Genomic DNA, 20240 nt, shown 5'->3' with positions numbered 1-20240 from the left:
CCTGACGCACACACATAACTGCTGTGCACATGCAGGACATGAAACATGTATGTGGTAATAACCCCAGCAACACCAATGTGCATATATACACCCAGGAAGGATTGGAAATACGTGCTTGGTGAGAGGAATGTGCATGGCCAGCCGGCCCATTCACTCCTTATTCGTTACTTCCAACGGGTTTACAGGGAAGGGCTAAGAAGACCCCACCCCTAAAACCGAATGTGCTACCGAAATTCTGGTGACATCCAGCCGGTAGTAACGCACAAAGGTATGAGGAGAAGCCCAACTGGCAGCGGAGCAGATGTCCTGCAGTGACACTCCCCTAAACAAAGCCCAAGAGGCGGCTAAGCCCCTTGTGGAATGAGCTCTGATGCCCCCTGGGGGCTGCACTCCTTTTGATTCATAAGCCACAGCTATAGCATTCACAAGCCAATGTGAGAGGCGTTGCTTAGATATGGGACTCCCTTTGTGAGGGGGCGCCCATGAAATAAAGAGCTGGTCGCTCTTCCGGAACGCACTGGTCCTGGTCATATATGTCTGTAAAGCACGGACAGGACACAGAGCATTTAGCCTCTGATCCTCCGGGGAGGAAAACGGTGGAGGGTGAAAAGCGGACAGCTCCAACACCTCCGAAGTGAACGCAGGGAAGCACTTCGGCATGAAGGCCGGATTAGGCTTAAGGGAAACCTTATCTCCACTAAGAGAGAATTTAGTGCACGAGGGATGAACCGAGAGTGCATGTAGCTCACTGACACGTTTAGCTGATGCCAAGGCCAAGAGCAAAGCTGTCTTGAAGGACAGCAGCTTAAGGGAAATACTTCCCAGAGGCTCAAAAGGATGTTGAGACAGAGCCTCCAGCACCATGGAGAGGTCCCACTCAGGAACAGTTCTCCTGACGACTGGCAAAGAGCGACGGGCACCCTTCATAAATCTGCGGATTAGAGGATGCTGCCCGACTGTTGAGCCCTCAAAGCCCACATGACAGGCCGAAATCGCAGCCAGGTAGACCTTAATGGTGGAAAAAGACCTCCCTTTTTCCATGAGGTCTTGAAGGAAACACAAAATATCAGGAACTGAGCACTGATAAGATGTGAGACCACGCCCATCGCACCACCCTTCGAACACTTGCCACTTACAGCCATATAAGGACCGTGTAGAAACGGCTCTGGCATTCTGTATAGTGGCAATCACACGCGGCGAAAGCCCCAGTGCGCTTAGGTTCGTCCTCTCACGGGCCAGGCCCAGAGAGCCATCCTGTCCGGGTGTGGGTGGTAAATCTCCCCGTTCGCTTGGGACAATAGGTCCGTGCGTGGGGGGAGGCGCCACGGCTCGGCATATAACAGAGGGATTATCTCCGCCAGCCACGGTGCCTTGGGCCACCTGGGTGCAATGAGAAGGAGAGACAGGCTCTGTTCTCTGACCCTGGCCAGTGTTGGAATTATCAAGCACAGGGGAGGAAAAGCATACAGCAGCACTCTGGGCCATGGGTGGGCCAGTGCATCTACCCCGAGGGGTGCGTCCACGTCCTTTAGCGAGAAGAACATAGGACAATGGTAGTTTTCGCGCGAGGCGAATAGATCTACGGTTGCCTGTCCGAATCTCATCCATAACATATCCACTATCTGGGGGTGAAGGCGCCAATCTCCGTAGATTGGATTTCCCCTTGATAGAAGATCCGCACCTCTGTTCAGAATGCCCGGAACATGAGTCGCGCGTAACGACAGGAAAACCCGTCTGCTCCACACCAAAAGCTTGTAAGCTAGAGCGTGAAGTTTCGACGAGCGCACGCCGCCCTGACGGTTGATATAAGCCACAGCCGTGGTATTGTCGCAGCGTACGAGAACATGATGTCCCTGCAGGCGAGGCAGAAAATGATTCAGAGCTTTCCAAATGGTCAACAGCTCTAAATAATTTATGTGCGCCGAACGTAGTCTGCTCGGCCACAGACCGTTCACCGTTCTGCCCTCCTGGGTGGCACCCCAGCCTGTTAAGGACGCATCTGTCGTCACAACTTTCCGCATCATAGCCGTCCCCAGAGGGGTTCCCTGTGCGTAAAAGTCTGCGCTCTTCCAGTGTCGCACGGCTACCGAGCAGTTGTCCTGCAACACTTTCTCCTTCGATTCGGCTATTATGAGCCAATCGTCTATGTATGTCAGAATCCTCAGACCAGACATTCTCATGGGTGCTAAACCCATCTCCGCACACAGACAGAAACTGCGAGGGCTTAGACTGAGCCCAAACGGCAGAACTGTGAATTCGTAACATGTGCCTTGGTAGGCGAAACGAAGAAACTTCCTGTGTGGCGGATAAATGCTTATATGGAAGAAAGCATCTTTCAGGTCTACCGATGTGAACCAGTCGTTCTGTTTTATGGCGCGGGCGAGCGAGCCATGAGTTAGCATTCTGAAATTGTATTTCCTCAAATGTTTGTTCAACACACGAAGGTCCAAGATAGGGCGGAGAGAGCCGTCCTTCTTTGGGACCAGGAAATAACGAGAATAAAATCCCTGATTCATCAGACTGGGGGGCACCACCTGAATGGCTTCCTTGTTTAGGAAGCTCGGTTCATCCCTCCCTGAGTGTATTGGGCAATCGGGGAGCTGTCCATGTCTCTCCCATAGGTGGATCTCGAACACGAGATGATGAAAGAGAACAATAGGTTACTGTCGTAACCCCGGTTCTCTGAAACATCGAGTGGAGAGATCCACCAGCTTTGCCCCGCTTGCCGCACGAGAAGCGAATATACTTACTGGAGAATAGCAGCGCTTGCGTTTCGAGTCGGTGGGGGTAGGGTTAGATGGTCTTCCAGCCGCGGCCCCGTGAGGATCTCCTTCCACAAGGTTAGAGAAGGAGTTCCCTTTTCCAGCTGTTGCCCTAATTCGTCCAAAATCTCCGCCTGGTAAGCGGAGAGGAGTGAAGAAACGTTCAGGGCCCTGACAGCCAAGGCCGAGGATTTGTATGCGGCCTGGTGAACTGAGGCAGAAAAACGGTCCATCTTGTTGGGCAAGACCGGCTTCGGGGGAGCGAGCAGCCCTCCCTGAGCGGGGTTAAGGTGCCTGGCGATGGAAGGCTCGATAGCGGGGGGGTCACCCATACCATGAGCTGCCATGTCCTTCACCTCAAGACCCGTGAGACCGTGTTTGAAGTCGAGGGGGTCGCTCCAATTGTGCCTCATGTGCTTCGCGCACGCTGGAAGGACGGGGAAGAGTTGTTTTCTCGGACCGGGAGGGGGTCCCAGCACTTTCCCGTCGTAAATATCCCTCTCCTGGTCGGTGGCGCTCTGTGGAGCCGGCCATTCTATGTTGAGGCGAGCGGCCGCTCGCTCACAAACTTCCAGGAGGATGGACTGAGGCAAGGCCGTGTGGGCGCTAGCCTGGGGAAAGCCAGAGGGCGGGATGGCCTCCTCGTCCTCTGAGACCCCAAGAAGGGCCGCGTCATCCTCATCGCCGGAACCGGCCGGTTCGTCGACGAGCGTGAGGTTCCCCGCGAAGATGTCCTCTTCGGGGAATGCGGGATTGGGCTGGTCAGCCCAAATGAGAGAGGCGGCGACCCGGGAGTCCCCCGGTAGCGCGTCGTCGTCACCGTGTCCCCCATCCGAGTCAGAGAGGCCGAGCTCGGAGCACTGGGTCGCTGCAACTTTCAGACGACGTCGTAAAAGCTTCTTGGGCAGCATAAGGCAGTGACTGCAATTTTCCGGGTTCTCCAAGGCTTCTTGAGCGTGTTTAAGGCCCAAGCAGACCACGCAGAACGGGTGAAGGTCCTTAGCGGCAATGAGCGCACCACACGCGGCCGGACAGGCCCGTGATAGGCTGTTCCCCGGAGAAGCGGAAGGTTTAGACAGCGACATTCCGGAGAAGAACTCGGAAAAATTCGTGGCGGGCAGCCGTGGAAGGAGGAGCAGGTGAAAAACGGCGAGAGCGCGGGCGGCTCCGAATGCAGAACACAGCAGAAAAGCTGAAAAAACGACTGTCACGTCTGACGGAGGCTGATCAGGCGATATGTCCTCCTGAAGACACGAAGTGAGCAGCGTAATCCAACCGAACTGTGTCAGTGCAGAGATCGCGAGAAGCGAATGTCAACTGGAGAATAGCAGCGCTTGCAGACGTTATATGCCACTAGGTAAGGGGGCGGGGCCTTACCTGGCATTGGCTGCGCGCTTCTGTCTGTCTAGCCAGACTTGGTGCAATTGGATGCTTCTGCGGAGGTCAGGTACGGATGCCCTTCCCATAGGTGGATCTCGAACACGAGATGATGAAAGAGAACTGGCTACGTACTAGCCAATGTATGCTTTTTGCATTTTGTTTTTTGCATAGTAAAATAAAACCTGTTGCTGTAGTTTGCCTTTTATGCCATATCATTTTGTCAGATAAATACCGTAACCAAGTTTAGTGTTTTGTTCTTCCCTTATTTAAAAATATTTAAACAATATAAAATATTTTTCTTATATTTTGATGGTTTAATTGAACTTGTAGGGTATCCTCTGGACATCACTTTTAGCCACTAATGTATCTTTTTTTAAGAAAATTTGCGTGGCGTGAAGATACCGGTGGTCTGTGTGGTCTTGGATGGTGGTCCAGGAACTCTAAACGTGAGATTTTTAAAGTCATCAGTTTCATAGATCATCATACAGGAGCTGAATGATCTTTCATTAATCCAAATACACATATTTATTCACAGACGATGTACAATTCAATGCTGAACAACACGCCGTGTGTTGTGCTGGAGGGATCTGGACGCCTGGCGGACGTCATTGCTCAGGTTGCGGCCCTGCCGGTGTCAAAGGTCACGCTGGTCCTTATCAGCAAGCTCTTGAAGAAGTTTTTTGCAAAAGAGTACAAAAGCTTTACTGAGGTGCAGGTCATCGAGTGGACCAAGAAGGTAATGGACAAAAACATACATGCATATTATGACACAGTTTCACACAAACTCAAAATTACACAGTAGGAATCGAGAAATGGTTTTATTTAGAACTTGTTCTGTGACAAAGATTGGTGTCAATAAGATTTGTTTATGTTTTTGAAAGAAGTCTCTTCTGTTCACCAAGGCTGCATTTATTTGATTAAAAATACAGTAAAAAGTCTAATATTGTAAAATATTTGTATAATTTAAAATAACTGTTTTCTATGTGAAATTATTTAAAATGTAATTTATTCCTGTGACCAAAGCTGAATTTTCATATATTTTGTGGAAACTGTGATACTTTTAGTGACACGTAACACACACTCATTGTGACCGCTTCACTGACACGTAACACACACTCATTGTTGTGACCGCTTCACTGACACGTAACACACACTCATTGTGACCGCTTCACTAACACGTAACACACACTCATCACAACCCGTTCAACAGATGCATCATTTTATGGTAAGTTAGAATAACCTGAACTGCAACCGGTGACAAACAATAACAATACAGTGAAGTAATCAACTAACTACTATATGTCAAATGTGTCAATCAAGATGCGACTTTGCAAAACAGACTGTCTTTAATTAAATTGTTTTTATAATAGCCTAATATTCAAGCTAGAAAGCCTTGGTGCGGGCCCTGTATATACAGTATATACTGTATATGTATAAGAAGATGTATTTATTTTTGAATTTCTTTAGATTCAGGACATTATCCGGAAGCCTCATCTACTGACTGTGTTTCGAATTGACGAGGATAAAAATGTTGACGTTGCTATTCTACAGGCTCTGCTGAAAGGTATGATCACTTTTTGGGCAGAACATGCTCACATCCCTCCAATTCGTAATCTGGAAACTGAAGACTTAAATGCACATTTCCGGGCAGAGGGTAATTGGATTAACTGTAATTTCCGGACTATAAGTCGCATCAGTCAAAAAATGTGTCATGAAGAGGAAAAAAAAACATATATAAGTCGCACTGGACTATAAGTCGCATTTATTTCAAAATTTATTTCACAAAATCCAAGACCAAGAACAGACATTTAATCTGGAAAGGCAAGTTATTCAACTACACAATAGCATAAAGAACAACAGCTGAAGGTGTCCGGTGTGTTAGCGTAACACATTAACAGTTATTCAGCTCCACAATAGCATAAAGAACAACAGCTGAATAGTGTCCGGTGTGTTAGCGTAACACATTACCAGTTATTCAGCTGCACAACAGCATAAAGAACATATATCTGGGAGGCTGAATAGGCTAAACTAACATTAGCCAGCGAGTCCAACAAGTTACCGGTCAGCAAGTTCACCAAGCTCCCGATCTCATTCCTCAACACTGAATCCATTGAGTTCTTCCTCGGTGTCGCTTCTGAACAACTCCGCTAACTAGAGCGCCCTCTCGCGGCTGTAGACGGTAATGTTTTCTCTTGGTTCATCTCAGTCAGTAGGATTTAATTTTGATATATAAGTCGCACCTGACTATAAGTCGCAGGACCAGCCAAACTATGAAAAAAATATAGTGCGACTTATAGTCCGGAAAATACGGTATGCTGGTGATGGTTGGATAACTAATGGTGGATACACTGTTGTGAGCGGATCTTTAGCTGTAATATTGACAGTGATTGAGAGCCCGTCAACATTATTCTTTATGTTTTATAAAATTACTTAAGAGTTTTGAACTTGTTTTATGCTTTGGCTTGATGGTTTCTAGAAAGAATGAATCACGTTCCTGGAAAAACCCCACAAGGGGTTTATATTGTTCAGCTAAGACTGACTTGAGCACATTTATCCTCCCTTGAGAGTCTGGAAACCTCCCTGATTTGGGAAGCTATTAGCGTTTATGTTATATTGATGGATGACTCTTAAATGCTAAAAAGTTTTTGTTGTGTTACTTTTTGTACATTGAATATGTGCGCTTACATGCACAGACAGTGCTCACAATCCCGCTTATAGACACAATTTACTTTTCTTTGAATGCTTGTGACCAACACAGTTCCTCAGTGGAACACAAAAAGAGATGTTAGGCAGATTTTTTTTTTCATGCCATAAAGGTACAAGGTGACCAGGTTGTAGAGCGTTTTTTTGAACTGTCCGCCCTGTACAAAATTAGAGGATACATTAACTCTATGAAATATTAATAATCAATAATAACTGGTTATAATTGATTATGAATATTTGGATCAGTTAATATAATTAACTTAATGAAATTAATATTACAATAAACCCACCTGTTCATCCTGTGAACACTCAGCGTTAATTGTTTATTAATTCTAAAAAATATTAATTTCCGGGGAAGGGAAATGCCTTTCTTACTGTACAGTACTAAGATCTAAATCTAAATCGTAAAGTAAACTTTGTTGCAAGCAGAGAATCAGAACCAAATACGTATTGTGCACAAGTTTTATTAACTAAACAAGTTATTAGTTATGTTAACAAACATAACTAATCTAAACACACACACACGGGTAAAAGGGTGAGTGACAGAATGGAATCTGAAGCAGGAAATGGAACTATGGGAAAGATCCATTTAACTATGAAAAGAACCATCAGCTTATCATTTTCACAGCACCTCATTAAATTGATACTTGCATGGTCTGTGCCGGGTACACAATTCTTGAAGTTGTTGAAAATTAAAGTTGTTACTGGTTCCGTGAGTGTCAAATGTTGAAGTTGCAATCGTTTTCTTCTCCGTTGGGTGAAGAAGATATGATGGGTTAGTTCGACTCTGTCCTGGTTGAAAGTTTTCTCTCTCTCCATGAGCACATGGCTGAGCACATGCAGATTGTGACCTGCCGGCCCTAGGCCGGAGAGGCCATGCTGGCATCCAAGGAGTAAGGAAGTCGGAACAGTAGATGGCTGCCCATTCAGTAATGGAAAAGTTGCAGTTTTCCTCTGAGTTAGATTGAAGAAAATACAGTCTGACTCTGTTGGTAGAGTGACGGCATAACAGGTGGTGGTCACAGCCTGCCGGGCCCCGTGGACCCCTGTGGGGGTTCCCACAAACATCAACCCGAAGAAGCAGCAGTAGAGTCCAGAAGAAGAGAGAGCGAGTCACTGTGAATTTGTCTCTAATAAAGCCTGCGAAAATCAGAGTTTGCTTGACCAATGAGAAGGGTGGAATTTCCAAGCGGGAAAATTCCTCTGTGGTTGATTTATGAATCCTTGTTCTAAGCGTGCTCATTTGCAAGGGCAGCTGGATTGGTTCCTGATGAAGAAACTAAGAAAAATTCTTGTAATACTAATATGTTGCGCAGCTATCGACATGACATATGTACACAATAATTTCGATCTTCAAAGTACCAATTTATAGAGACCAAACCTGGTATAGGTGAGGTTACATTAACCTTACATAGAATTAAAAGACACTACACAAGACAGTAAATCATTCACACAGTGATATCTGGGATGCATGTTCATTTATAGATCAGGTCATCTATGATTAATGCAGCAAAGTTTGTATTAAAGATTGTCTCTGTCTTGAGCATGTGACAAAAAATTTTTAACAGCCATAAAACCAACTTATTCGATCGTGGTCATGGTAACCAAGGCCGTCTTGCACTCACTGGGGGATGGGACCACAGATCTCAGAGTGAGTTTTAAAGATTGTTTGGTACATATACCAAATAATTGTGTCTGATTCGTTACAATACCATATTTAACCATTTATTTTTGTATGATAAATAGCCACATAAAATTATCTTTTGATTCAAGTAAGACCTCATATATTTTCTTTTAGATGAATATGACTAAAGGAAATCCCTAAAGTTAATTGATAGTCCTGCAGCAGTGTTATTTTAGTATTATTTATACCGGTGAAACTCAAAAATTTTTAATATGGTGCAAAAGTTAATTTATTTCAGTAATTCAACTTAAAAGGTGAAACTAATATATTATGACTCATTACATGCAAAGTTAGATATTTCAAGCCTTTATTTGTTATAATTTAATGATTATGGCTTACAGTTTATGAAAACCTTTTCACAATATTCTAATTTTGAATTTGGGGTTTTCATAAGCTGTAAGCCATAATCATCAAAATTATAAATTAGTTTTTTCCATTAACTGCTTGGAGACGCAAGGGTTGAGAATCCAAATGCAGTAGTTTATTAGAGGGTGATCCAAAGACATCCAAAAAAACAGCAAAGGTCAAAACAATAACAGAGTCCAGGGCAGAGGCAAAACAGAGAAATCCTAAGGAACCGGACAGAAAGTCAAAAATCATGAACATGAGAAACAAAAGCCAGAGCACTCAGAAATGCAGTGCTGAAACATATAGGACTTTGCAAAGAGTGACTGAGAGATAAGTGACTTTTAGGGGGCTTTCACACTGGCAGTTTAGTTCGGAACGGGGCACGATTCGCATGAAAAATCGCTAATGTGAACACTATCATGTGGACCCGGGTGCGCACTGGGGTACCGAACCCGAGACTACCTGGAGGAGGTGGTCTGAGTTCGGTTGTTCCCGAACCATGCTGTGGTTCGTGTGAATGTGAAAACAACACGGACTCGGGTGCGCACTTGTTGAGGAAGTAAAGTAACCTGCGCATGCGTTTTAGCTGATTATGATTTACTAAGTTAAATAAAACACATGTAAGGGATGATAGTGTTGATGATTTACCTTGAATAAGACGAGTGAGAGTGAGCCTGCAGTGTATTCGCGCATAGCGTGTGAAATCAGGGCAACAAATTTGGAAATCTACTGTCTCCTCAATAGAGTCCGTTTGCAAGCAGCAGAAAGCCAGCTTATGCGACACACTCACACACACACACACACACGCACACACACACACACACACACACACACTAAACCTGTGTTGTTCACTCAACTGCGCATAATAGCACCGAATTAATAAAAAACACAATATATTGACCCACATTATGTTTTCTATCATGCGCCGTGCACGTTTGCGATGACGTAATATGCACGCAAATGCAACAGGGTTCGATAGAATCAAGTTGAGTGTAAAACCAGACCAACGCTGCAGGGGGCGCCGGGAACAATTGGACTCGGGCTCGGACCGCAGCAAACGAGCCCAGTGTGAAACCCCCCTTAAAGTCAGAGGTAATGTGTCAGGGTTATGTCTTTGTTTCATGCTTCTATGTTTGTGTTGTGCTTAAACATGTGGTTTTGTCTTTGTTTGTGTTGGCCATGTGCTCCTCTGTTCCTGCCTCCTTGTTTCCCTGTACCACCCCCCCTTGTCTAGTTGAGTCCTCCTTTGTCTGAGTATTGTCACCTGTTCCTCATGTTCTCTGCTCCCTTGTTTGGATTCTCGTTTACCTGAGTGTGTTCACCTGTCCCTTGTCTGAGTGTGCTCCCCTTATCCTCTTCTCTGCTCCCTTTATGTGTCTTGTGTTTCTGTCTTGTGCTGCGTCTTACTCAGCTTGTGTCTCTTTAGTTGCATGTTCATGTCTTGTTCTGTGTAAGCTCATGGCTAGCAATTGGTTATTGTTGGTCATGTGCTTGTGTGTGATTTTCATGTTTGATGTGAGCACATGGCTTGTCTCGTTATGCTGCCATGTTTTCTATTATCTAATGTCTGACCGCGCCCATCTTGTTATTGGTTCAGTTTCCCCACCTGTCCTCCCTCGTTTGCTGTCCCATTTATTCCCCTTGTGTTTGCTGTCCTGTGCGAGATCGTTGTCACACATCGTCGCATGCTGTTGTTACTCTGCCTGTCTGATGAGTCCTGTCGTATGCGTGTCCTACCAAGTCTAGTCTATAGTGTTTTCCCCCACGGGGTAGTTTCTGTTTTGTTTTACTTTAATAAAGCTCATATTCCTCTGCATCCTTGAGTCCTCACTTCAACCAGAGCCCGTCTACGGAGAGCCTGTTCACTCCCTATTAAGTCCTATTGTACCGAATTTTGGTTGTAGTTCCACCAGAGTTCCACTGGGGGCGATCACCCCCGAGTGCAAAATGAATGGGAGTCTATGGGGCTAGACGGCTAAATTTGTCCCTTTCAGCCGATTGCCGTTGAGAAATCTCAGATTTGATTGTAGGTTTGGCAAGTTCAACATGGGTTATAGGTCGAAAATTGAATGAACGAGTACTTATGTCCTTTCGATTTCTTACAGGTTGAGTTGTTGTTGCCCATAACACGCTAGCATTCTGCTAATGAACGCTGATTGGTCAGTGAAGGACTGGTTACGACCAGAGATACCGCTTGATGGCATCATGGCATCCGAAGCGGGAACAGAATGTATTCTAGCAGAAACTCTTCTAGCCCGTGTGTTTACCTGTGTCCGCTGTGCTGGCGACGCCTCGAGAGAAAATAAAGTGCAGAGCGCGAAAGCACCACAGTGACTGAAGGATTGCCGTAAAGCAGTATCTCTGGTCGTACGATGAGTATGACGTCATTGACATTTTGAAAGACTTTTTAAAGCAAATAAGTGACTCTAAAAAATCTAACACCCAGCAATGTGCAATTTCTTTGCATCTCCTTTCGAATACAACATTCAAATTACTAGACAAAAAATTATATCTTGAGAAAAGTGGATTTTGAGGGGTATAGCTCCATAGACCTCCATTCATTCTGCACTCGTCCTGTGAGCGCCCTCATATGGAATCAGAGTGGAACTGCAACCAGTCAGAAGCCGGAAGTGTAGCGAGAGTGAACCTTCTCCCCTTATTAGACATTCTCTGCTTCAACCCTACCTCAACCCGTGACATAATGAGATAATGAGACCCATCTGAATACAATCAGTGATGATGAGATCAGGCAGTGAGATCTGGGATATGTAGTTTGTGAGGGAATGACAATAATCTGGGGTGAAGTGCCCTCTGGTGGCTACTAATGGCACTCCAGCTGGTGATTGTGTTTAAATAAAGGTGCTCTAAGCGATGCTGGGTGACGTCACTTCTTGTTGACGTTCAAAGTATTGTCAAACAAAACGGAGGCTAGCTAGACCCTCCCGTCTCCTCCCCCTCCCTTCATTTGTATAAACAACTGCTCCGTCATAAACAAATTTAGTCAAAGTTGTCAATTGCCTATAAATGCACATTCAAATTTATAACAAACAGTGGGTGAATACAATCATTCAAGCTGTTGCCCTACTGTGAGTTTGCTTGATCATTTACAATAGAGATCGATCGCTATAGCTGCTAGAAACCTATATGTTGTATTCACTAAAGTTAGCGCTGACTGCATAGATCTAGCTAATTATATCCTTGTGTTGGTTAGGCGAACACGAACGTCCAATTAGAAAAACAAAAAAATGGATTTACCAACCTGTCCAGAAAAAACAGAGCTACCTGAATGTCGGATTGGAAGCCCCTCTGCCGGCGGACTTCTCGTCACCTTTCGAAGGCTTTTCCAATGTAAATTCGGGACTTCACCCATTCCTTGTCCTTTTCCCTCTTTGCAATTTGTTCATCGGAACGTCGTGTGTCGGCCATATCAAATTTAAAGAGAATATAATTCTAACTTCCCTCTTCATGCTTCCCCCAAACCCCACCCCCAAATCCTGCTGGTCGGTTATTGACTGGAACACTGTTTGTTATGTTTCGTGGTGCGGGTAGCCCAGTTTGTTTTTGTTGCCGTTTGTAGAGCCTGGACTGTCTACAGAGACTGCGTTTTTTTACAGTGTGTTCAGGGGACAGGCAGCTAGCAGATAGTGAGGAGATGTTTGCTGTTTGTGACAAAAAATGTTTTGGCCTAAAAAATGTGTGACATCGCTTAGAGCACCTTTAATCTGCTAGTAATGTCGTCGTTTTGGTTCAGAGCTGTGATCTAGGCATTATTAGATTACATCTACATTTACATTTTACATTTAGTCATTTAGCAGACGCTTTTATCCAAAGCAACTTACAACTGAGGACTACTGCAAGCGAGTCATCGTGAAGAGGCAAAAATAACGCAAGAAGTGCTCAAAATACAAAGTTCAGGCATTGCTCAGAGTAGCATAAGCCAAACAAGGGAGGATTAAAAGAAAAGGTTTTTTTTTTTTTTTGTCAAGTGCTCACGGAAGAGATGAGTTTTCAGTTGTCTTTTGAATGTAGTCAGGGAATCTGCATTCCGGACGAGGGTAGGGAGATCATTCCACCAGCAAGGAATCGTGAATGAGAATGTTCTGGAGAGTGATTTTGTGGCTCTCTGTAATGGTACCACGAGCTGTCGCTCATTGACCGATCGCAGGCTTCTGGTAGGGATGTAGACTCGTAGGAGCGAGTGAAAGTAGGAGGGAGCTGAGCCTGTGGTCGATCTGTAAGCAAGCGTCAATGCCTTGAACTTGATGCGAGCAGCGAGTGGTAGCCAGTGCAGAGAGATGAACAGAGGAGTGACGTGGGCCCTTTTGGGCTCGTTGAAGACAAGACGGGCTGCAGCATTCTGGATCATTTGTAGAGGTTTAATTGCACATGATGGAAGACCGGCCAGAAGAGCATTGCAGTAATCAAGTCTAGAGATAACCAAGGCCTGGGCGAGAAGTTGTGTTGCATGCTTTGTTAGGAAGGGCCTGATCTTCCTGATGTTGTGCAGTGCAAACCTGCATGATCGACCTGTCTTTGTGATGTGGTCTGTGAAGGTCAGATGCTCATCAATTGTTACTCCAAGGTTTCTGACCGACCTTGATGGGGTGATTAAAGTTGAATCTAGCTGGATAGTGAAGTTGTGCTGTAGAGACGGATTGGCAGGGAGGAGAGTCTTTGCCAGGTTGAGCTGCAGGTGATGTTCCTTCATCCATGCCGAGATGTCCGCCAGACAGCTTGAGATACATGCAGCTACTGTGGAATCATCAGGTTGAAATGAGAGGTAGAACAGGGTGTCATCAGCATAGCAATGGCAAGAGAAGCCATGTGCCTGTGTGATGGGTCCCAGTGATGTGGTGTAAATGGAGAAGAGGAGCGGTCCAAGAACTGAACCCTGAGGAACCCCTGTAGTCAGTTGATGTGCTTTGGATAGCTCGCCACTCCAAGCGATCCTGAAGGACCTACCTGTGAGATAGGACTCAAACCAGTGGGAAAAATAAAGGGAAAACCCACAACCATTATAATATATGACTGGTTTTCTAACAATACAAAGCTTAATGCAAATGGGTGAAGTGTCCCTTTAAAGACCTATACAGCCGCCAGCGGCTAAAAATAACTATTGTTCTTAAATGTCGCGGCTTTTATGTGGTATCTGGTTAATCATGTTTGGACATTCAGAGGCTCCATAGATAGATAGATAGATAGATAGGTAGATAGATAGATAGATAGATAGATGGATGGATGGATGGATGGATGGATGGATGGATGGATGGATGGATGGATGGATGGATGGATGGATAGATGGATAGATGGATAGATGGATAGATAGATGGAGTCTTTATTGTCCCACATCACAGAGGATGCATTTATTAAAGTCCCCTAAAATAAACGCCGGTGCCTCAGGGTACTTGGCTAGCATGGAGTTAGCCACCTCGGCTAGTATCTCCGCGGCTACCTTGGTGTTAGCACTAGGAGGGATGTACATACAGGTGACAACCACAGCGGGGAATTCCCTCGGAGGTAAAAGGGACACAAGGACAGGGTCAGCATCTCCATGTCTGGTGTGCAGGCCCTATTATGGACTTTGATGTTCTCACACCACCTGTTGTTAATGTAGACACAGACCCCGCCACCTCTCCCCTTGCCTGTCTGGCTAGTTCCTATCGGCCTTTATGATGGTGAAATTATCAATACTGACCTCAGTGTCTGGGGTCTCCTCGTCCAGCCAGGATTCAGTCAGAGCGATGATACAGGCGTCTTTGAAGGCTCTCTTCGTCAGCACTTGGCGTGTAGCAGATCCATTTTATTCTGGAGGGAGCGAACATTCGCCAATATGATGGAGGGGAGAGGGGGTCTGAAGAGACGCTTCCGAAGTCTGGTTCGCACTCCGCCACGTCTGCCTCTTTACCTCCGGCGGTAGTGTAATCACAGGCTTCTGTTTGCACCGGATGGAGGACCGTAGCTGTAAAAGATCCTCACGGCTATAGGTGAGTGGTCCTCGGTCGCTGGTCTCTAGTGCCAGCACCGAGTGGATGCTAATAGTCCAAAATATTATAAGTGCGATTCCGATTGTTTCGGAAATTTCACAAAAGACTTCACAATAGATGAATTATACAAGGCAATTATACAACCAGAACAAGCGTGAGACAGAGAGACATGAGACCGCTATTGATCACAGACAGAATGTGGGTCGACGCAGCAGAGCATGTGCCGGAACTTGCCCGTGAACGTGATTGCGTCATCAGGTTTTGATCAGCATTGATTCGTCATAGAAACCCATGCGGTTTGTTTCTCTGAGCCAAACAGGAATGATTGTTGATGCTTAGTCCCATCCTCATGCCCAGATTGGTTTATATATATATATATATTGTGATGTCACGAGAGGCTGGGTCCTGGAAGGACGCTACATTCCCCTGAGATGGCTGCAACCACGAACAGCTATGGCTCCATCTGCTGGTGGAGTCAAGAACTCCACCCCTCAATATACAACATTCCCGCACACCTGAGACTGATCAGGGTCTGATGAGCTGAAGGGCTTTTTAAGGGTTAGAGACACAGTTAATGAGTGTGTGAGTTTTGGGAGAGAAGCTTTAGGCTGTGCTTTCTGTGGAGGACCAGACCAGACCAGCTGTGTAGCCTCATGACATCTACAATGTCAGTAAATTAAAAAAAATACCAGCTTTTCACTGAAAATAATATATTACTATAATCACTATAATAATGTTGTAATTAATGACTATAACTTGCTTAGGGATTGTTACATGTAGTCAAAATTTCATCTGGATATCTAAAATATCCAAGTAAAACTTTCTAAAGGAAAAAAAAATCCAATATAAATATAAATATATTATTATTTTTATTTACACGATTATTACTGAAAGAATGGCTATTAACTACACATTTACTATATAAAATTCACTCAAAAGGCTCTTTCGCGGTTGGCTTCAGTCGACTTCAGTGAGGCGCGGTGGGTTATGGGATGAGTAGTTCCTTCGCTCGGAAATGAAAATATGTACACAGTCTTGTACCTTTGCCTTTTTTTGGATTTTCTCTTTGTTTTTTCACTCGAAATGATATGTTGTATGCTTATGAGTTCAGCCATAGCTGGTTATCCTCAGACATGCTCTAAAACTCTTTAGATACGGATTTTTCCAAAAGTCAATGGGAGAAATGAATGGGAAATTTACTTCCGGCACCAAAGCCCTCTCGGGCTGTGGGCGGGACTGTGATGCTCTATACCCTGCTGCTCCTGCATCCCTGATCTCTGATTGGCCGTGGCTGCTGAGAACGGTCCTGTCACTGCAGTTGGAGATAAACGATTGGCCAGACTCACTCACTGGTAGAAAAGGCAAGTTCACACTACAGGATTTTAAAACGTCGGGCTGAACTGTGCAGTTCACACTACATGACTTGCTCTTTGTGAAATCAGGAGTGTTCAAGTTGTTGAGCTGTTCACACCACACGACACAACGTGATTGATCCACAACAGGAGGTAACGCACTAGACGAGTTGACAACAACTTAATAGAAGAAAAACACAAGTACACAACACGCGAGTCTTTGTTTGAATATGGACGTCAGACAGAAATTAGTGCTGCAAACTGTTTGCGCGATGATTTGCTCTGAAAAAACAAAACAAAAAAAAACACGTATTTTCCATAGACAGTATATAAACGGTATTTTCCCAGTGACCTCAACCCATGCCTTGCTCTGATTGGCTGTAGCTCATGACATCACATGTGGTTGAGTCGTGCGACAGCTCCGGATATCTAGCATGCTAGATATTTTTCTGGGCTCTGCGACACGTCTGCGAGCGTCTTTGATGCGTTGTTGGCTCTTTCATACTAACAGATTGGCGAGCGTTCATCGGCCGCTAATCCCCCGCGATTTGCACGCGATAACCCGACCTGTCGCGAGCTCAACGATTTGCAAATTGGGCTTAAATCGGGCTTAAAATCCTGTAGTGTGAACTAGGCATTAGCTAGCCTGGGTTTCCCCAGACTGCCTTTGCGCAGCGCGATTTTATTCTCGCTGAAAGGCAGTCTGGAAACCGTGGACCTGATTTTCGCCTCGTTTAGGGAACCAATCACAGAACGGGGAGGGAGCAGCAAGACAATGACGACATCTATGCGACACAACTAAGCAGTTTGTTTATGGATTCAACATGGCAGCAGACGCGAAGCTACCTTTTGATGCAGCCTTAGATATTGAACGCAAGTTTATTTTGAAAAAAGAGCAGCTTTTGGCATCTATACATACGTCATCTGGTATAATGGAAACGATTGGATATGAGCTACGTACAGGCGCATTTGATAGACATTCTTAGCACCCAATAAACGGCGCCGGGCATTCGTAAACCACGCCTCAAATACGAGAAAATGCGCATGTGGTTCCCAGACCCAAGTCTCAACGAGAATTGGGTCTGGCGTTAGCCAGGCTAGGCATTAGCCAGCACGCATGAGAACAGGAGAGAGAGGGTTTACAGGGTTTCTCACAAGGGATCCTCATTAACAAATCCGTCTTCTGCAGTCAAATCGCAGATATGTTTTAAAGCATGTACTGTAATACGCAGACATAAGCTGAGTATGTACTGAATTTGCGACCATTGATGATGAAGCATGTGTCAGGGTTGTGTCACTTCGGTCTGGGTTATATTCTGGTTGGTGACAGAGCTCTGACATTCCCAGTTTGTCCTGTGTTTGTTTAGTCTGGTTTATTGTGAGCACATGGCTTGTCTTGTATGTATTCCTTGTGCCATGTGCTCTCCTGTCAATTGTCTAGCCCCTCCCATCTCGTTACCTGATGATTGATTAATCTTCCCCAACTGCTTTGTTCATTACCCTCTTTTGTTGGCTCCCTATTTAGTCTCCCTGTGTTTGCTGTCCTGTGCTGGATCGTCATTGTTGGTTATGGTATGTCTTTGTATGTTGCGTCCCTTCATGAGTCGAGTCGAGTCGAGTCAGTTCCCCTCGGGGTAGTTTTTGTTGTGTTTGTTTGATTTTATTATTTAATAAAGAAGTTAAACCCTGACCTGCATTTAAGTCCTCGCTCCAACCACCGTATCGTGACAGCATGCTCCTTAGATATGCAGGTGGTTAGTATAAATAAATTTCCGGGCACAATACATCCGCCATGTTGGAATTGTCATTTGGAATTTGAAAAAGTGTCCACTTGTTGCACACAGAATCTCTCCTGAATACTAATATTCAGACACCCTTCTGATTAGTCATACTGATTTTTGAATACTTCTGTATATATAGTAGTATTGTGTTTATACGTGCAAAATATTCTAACATTTATCAGAATTTTGTCATTATGCAAGTGTCCCATAAAGACATAAACCTGATTTCCATAATTAGATGACTCCAATATTCCAGTTTATAGAAATCTGAATCAGACCACTTGCATATGCCTATTTTAATCAGAATTGTTAAACCATCAGTTGTTGATTGGATGGAGGAGGATTTGAATGTGAGTTTCGTCAATTGTAAGAAAGGGGCGGGGTTTAAGCGGACTAAATGATTGGAGAAGTCTGGCATACATCACCAGCGAGAAGTCTGTTGTTTTCACTTGAAGGTTGAGTTATGACATTCTAATTAAACAGTAAAAAAAATTACAATAATATATATTTTTTTTAATCAAACATATACATGGATGATTTGTTCACAATAAGATTAATAAGATTAATTAAAAAAATAGAGTGAATTTTTATTTTCATCCTTGAAACGTCATGGAGACGTGAAGGACATAAACGAGAATTGAGGTGTTTGAATTATTCTAATGTATTTAGGTTGTTTCTGATAGCTGTGTAACTTGGTCTACAATATTGACCTTAATGAAAAAATTATGTTTATGTAAATGTGGCCAGTTATGGGGGAAGGGAGTGTGTAAGAGAGAATTCAAAAACACCTTATTTGACCTTGTCAGCTCCAGTCATGGCCCTCCAGGGCAGATGGGTGATGCTCACCTGGAAGATAATGCAGATGATGCACAGCATTTGGCATGAGAGGGTATTTACATCAGAGATATCAAAGTGAACCAACGCACAACTGTTCTGCTGTAAGCTGCACTGGCTCTGCACTTGTACGTGCTTCTGTGAGTGTGTGTGTGGTAAAGAGAGATGGAATAGGCCAGTGGTGTTCACATATCTCCTGATCCAGCACACAGATACAGATAAAGAGCGCTTAAAGCGCAGTGTACTCATGTGCTGCGCTCTTCCAGCAGTGTGCGACTGCGTCTGTGTCTGTGTCTCCTCAGTACCGCCCGCTCGAGCGCTTTTCCCTTCCCGACGGTCGCTAATTAACCGTTTTAAGCACGGACAGCGGACCGGAGCCGTCAGCCGCCCCTTTATATGACACAGTTGGACACGGCTGTCTTTACGGGAATCATCTTTTAACGGAAAGCGGCGGAAGAGGTTGAGTCGCTGTCCATTGCTTGTTTTCGTGCACGCGCTTAGCTGATTTGAGAGCATGTTGTGTTGATAGGTGAGGTATTGGATGGTTTGGTCAGACATGTCTTTAAATTTGTTACAATATGGTTGTTTAGTCGGTTATTTGTTAGGGCCGTTACATAGTCAACACGAGCAAAAAATGATCCTGTTTAAAGGGGTCATGACATGAGAAACCAAATGTGCCTTGATCTTTTGGTATATAAGAGGTCTTTGTACCATTTAAATGTCCTGCAAGTTTCATAGCTTAAGACGTCCTCCCCATTATAAACGAATCATTTATTTAATCAAGCTCTAAATACAGCTCGTTCTGGATCCATGGTAAGAAGTGACGTCACGGCACGAAGTGACGTACCAGCGTTTGCATAATGACCGCCTCCAGCACAAGGCAACTACGCTTTAAGCGCAAGGCACTACGCTCATTTCGTATCATTGTCGCGAGTGGGTCTGTGTACAGGGAAATTACGATGCCGCAGATGTGCTGTTCCTGGCTGTGGACGAACAACATCTTTGAATACGCTGCGAAGGATCCAGTCGTCAGGGGAAAATGGATGCACTTTATTTTTTGCGGACGTCTCAGTCACGGCAGTGTTAGTTTAAGCGTTTGTTCTGAAGGATGACTGTTTTGAGCTTTGCCAGAAAACTGTTGCTCAAAGATAAGCCCGTGCCGACTATTCTGGGCTCAACATCGACGACGCAAACTGTAAGTAATGTATTTAAAACTTTAAACTACTTTTTAAATACGCTGAAAGATCCAGTCGTCAGGGAAAAATGGATGCACTTTATTTTTTGCGGACGTCCCAGTCACGGCAGTGTTAGTTTAAGCGTTTGTTCTATAACTTACATTTAAGGATGACTGTTTTGAGGAAAAAATCCCAATATGATGCTTAGCTTTGCCAGAAAACTGTTGCTCAAAGATA

At 44.7% G+C, this 20240-nt stretch overlaps 1 protein-coding gene across 1 annotated transcript in view; it reads left to right on the top strand.

Annotated features, from left to right (window-relative positions):
* LOC307001236 (transient receptor potential cation channel subfamily M member 2-like) overlaps positions 1-20240 on the top strand; it is a 132195-nt gene that overhangs the window by 31855 nt on the left and 80100 nt on the right. The window contains exons 7-9 of the mRNA XM_079617459.1: positions 4521-4588; positions 4678-4878; positions 5610-5706. Of these exons, the coding sequence (XP_079473585.1) occupies positions 4521-4588; positions 4678-4878; positions 5610-5706 (366 nt within the window). The remainder of the gene's footprint in view (positions 1-4520; positions 4589-4677; positions 4879-5609; positions 5707-20240) is intronic.

Source organism: Phoxinus phoxinus (assembly GCF_949152265.1).
Source record: "Phoxinus phoxinus genome assembly, chromosome: 7".
NCBI classification, from domain to species: Eukaryota; Metazoa; Chordata; class Actinopteri; order Cypriniformes; family Leuciscidae; genus Phoxinus; species Phoxinus phoxinus.
Note: the sequence above shows the minus strand (reverse complement) of the source record. Positions and strands in the feature narration are given on the sequence as shown.